Source organism: Alnus glutinosa, chromosome 12 (genome assembly GCF_958979055.1).
Source record: "Alnus glutinosa chromosome 12, dhAlnGlut1.1, whole genome shotgun sequence".
Lineage (NCBI taxonomy): Eukaryota > Viridiplantae > Streptophyta > Magnoliopsida > Fagales > Betulaceae > Alnus > Alnus glutinosa.
The window spans coordinates 5888694-5891768 of NC_084897.1; the positions used below are offsets into that span (position 1 = coordinate 5888694).

A 3075-nucleotide genomic window follows, 5' to 3' on the forward strand; every position below is an offset into this window, starting at 1 on the left:
TTATGGGTATGTTTCTGGTGACCTAATTTATTACAATATACCTACCAAGAGTTTAGATGAAGGGCTACGGCTTCTGTCTTCTGACCATGATGTCTTTCAAATGTTGGAGCACTACATTGGGCATGGAATTGTAGAGCTATACTTGGTTGCTTTTGTTGCAGTTGATGTACATGTAGATCTAGAAGGAGAAGAGGATGGTGTTGATGAGGAAGGGGAAGAGGAATATGAGCAACAGAATGTATACAGAACTTATGGTTTTTGGGATGAGGTTCTAAGTGATGACTCCGATGCCTCTGAGTCAGATGGTGATGGCCATACAGGAGTTGGATTAGATGCTGATGAAGGAGGAGAAGTTGAATTATGAGGAGATCAAGGGTTTGGAGTAGAAGAAGAAGATGGTGTAGATCATGAGGCTGTCGAAGATGGTAATGAAAGGGGTGAGGATGGTTCTTATTTAGGAAACAGAAGTGGTGTATTGGTCTCTCCTACTCCTAGTGATGAAGAGGATGCGGATGAGGTTGAGTCTAAAAAACGGGTCTGTATCCAAAAGAGGGTGTCGTTTAGTGCATAAGATATGCTAAATCCTACTCTGGTGCCAGGTAACACTTTTAATGATGTCTATGAGTTTAGAAAAGCCATTAAACAAGCCAATGTATTGAAGGGGAAGAACTTGGCTTACCAAAAGAATTCAAGGAAGAAACTTGTTGCAGTGTATGCAAACAAGAAATGTAAATACAGAGTTTATGGAAGGCAGTTGAAGGATGAGGAGACATTCATGCTAATTTCAATTAAGCCCAAACATACATGTGCCAGGAGATACAAGAATCACTTGATCACTTCAAACTGGATAGTCGAGTGGTGCAGGGATAGTTTTAGGGATCAGCCGAATATGCCTATAGATGTCCTCAAGAAAAAGGTGAAGAAGAAGTGGAATGTTGATGTCCACGATAGTTCTTTGTATAGGGCAAGAAAGAAGGCACAAGAGTCCAGATTTGGAAAGTTGGGGGAGCAATACTTTCGTCTATGGGATTATTGTGCAACGATAAGAAGCATAAAAGTTGGGAGTTGCGTCATTTTGATGGTTGAGAGACCTATGCCTGAGGTGCCTTGTAGATTCCAAAGGATGTATGTATCCCTCGCAGCCATGAAAAAAGGATTCAATGATGGATGTAGGCCTGTAATAGGTCTAGATGCTTATTTCTTGAAAGGGGTTTACAAAGGGCAGTTAATGGCAGCTGTCAGAAGGGATGCCAATAATAACATGTATCCAATTTCTATAGCGGTGGTAGAGGCAGAGACCAAGGATAGCTGGACTTGGTTTCTCGAGGCATTATTGGGAGATCTTGGCTGTAGTCCACATGGATGGACCTTCATTTCAGATAGACAGAAGGTAATCTCCTCACCATTTTTTTTTTGGCTATAATTTTATATGATATTTCAATGACTATGTATTTGGTTTTAATATGTACAGGGCCTCATACCAAGCCTTCAGGATGTGTGTCCTAATGCTAAGCATCATATTTGTGTGCTCCATTTGTATGCCAATTTTAGAAACGAAGGTCATCGGGGGGTGCTATTGAAGGACATGCTGTGGAGACCTGCTTCAGCATACACACAGCATGAATTTCATGCTGTAATGGAGGAGATTAAGGGCATTAATGCCAAAGCACATGAGTACCTTGCAAAGGTTGACCCTAGAACTTGGTGTAGGGGATGGTTCAACACACATGCAAAGTGTGACCTCCTACATAACAATTTGGCTAAATGCTTCAATTCATGGATCACCAAGTACTGGGACAATACCATCTTGACAATGTTGGAAGGAATTAGGGGCAATTTATTGAGAAGATACAAAAAAAGAAAAAGAGATCTTATTAATGAAATGGAGGGGAATGTGGGGCTTAAAATAAAGGAGAAGTTGGAAATAGAGGAATATGAGGCTAACCATTGTTCGCCATCATATGCTGGTGATGGGTTATTTGAGGTTGACTGCAAGGGTAGAAAGTTTGTGGTGAACTTACCATCAAAGACGTGTGAGTGTAGAAAGTGGGATGTAATTGGTATCCCATGTGCGCATGCCATCTCAGCAATATGGCTTGGTTGAGGCAACCTAGAGGACTACTTGTCTCCATACTTTGGCAAGGAGATGTACTTAAAGGTGTACGTACCCATCATTTATCATTTACCAAGTGAAGAGTAATGGGTGAGGACAAATCAACCCAAAATCGAACCACCTAAGTCAAGGGCAACTATAGGGAGACCAAAAAAAGTGAGAAATAGAGGACAAGAGGAAACATCAAATCCATACACAGTGAGAAGGGGTGGGAACAAGAATCAGTGTGGGAAGTGCAAGAAATATGGTCATAATATACGAACATGTACTGTGAGGAAGAGGCATGATGAAATACAAGAACATAGAAGATCTTTCTACAGATAACATGTAGGAGATATTGATTGCGATCTTGGTAGGGTAAGTTGTTGATTTGGCTGCATACTTTTACGTACCTCTTATTTATGTAATTAGATGTTATTTAATCCTATTTCGTTTGCCATATTGTTCATTTGTTTTTGTAGTTGGGTGGCTCCTCCAGTGCCCCACCTGTGGATCATCCCACTGCACCAATACAAAGTGCCCCATCTTTTGATAATTTAACAACTAGTAGGGGTCAAAAGAGGACAAGAGGAGAGGGTTTGATCACTTCATTCACACAGGATGGGGGTCAAAGTAGGAAGCAGGGCACTCTGGGTTTGGCCACTAGGACAAGAGCATCTGCAAGATTGAGATCTGGTGCTACACAAGCTAGCAACCCAAATAGTAGAGGCAAGCTTGTAGTTGATCTCACTGGGGACCCCGCTGGACCACCCAAAATCCCAGGGAGTGGACCTGCATGCTTATGGGGTCCTCCAAAAGGTGGCATCGCTTTTAGAGTTGTCCCCCCTGATTTTGATATTAGCAAATTGAAAACATCTACTAACATTCTGCCGCCTGGTGTTGAAGGAGTTGTAGAGATGAACAAGGGTAAGACCATTGGAAGAAAACATGACAAGGGGAAGAAGAAGATTTGGCAAGTCTAA

At 41.8% G+C, this 3075-nt stretch overlaps 1 protein-coding gene across 1 annotated transcript; it reads left to right on the forward strand.

The window, feature by feature from the left end:
* Positions 1-574: 574 nt before the first annotated feature.
* Positions 575-3075, forward strand: LOC133852519 (uncharacterized). The gene is made up of 3 exons (XM_062289288.1): positions 575-1390; positions 1472-2053; positions 2575-3075. The coding sequence occupies exons 1-3, from the start codon at positions 575-577 to the stop codon at positions 3073-3075; spliced, it is 1899 nt and encodes a 632-aa protein (XP_062145272.1).

Coding starts and splice junctions, on each gene's coding strand:
- LOC133852519 (XM_062289288.1), top strand. CDS start 575: ATGCTAAATCCTACTCTGGTGCCAGGTAACACTTTTAATGATGTCTAT. Junction 1,391..1,471: donor TCATTTCAGATAGACAGAAG/GTAATCTCCTCA, acceptor TAATATGTACAG/GGCCTCATACCAAGCCTTCA. Junction 2,054..2,574: donor GTGAGTGTAGAAAGTGGGAT/GTAATTGGTATC, acceptor TTGTTTTTGTAG/TTGGGTGGCTCCTCCAGTGC.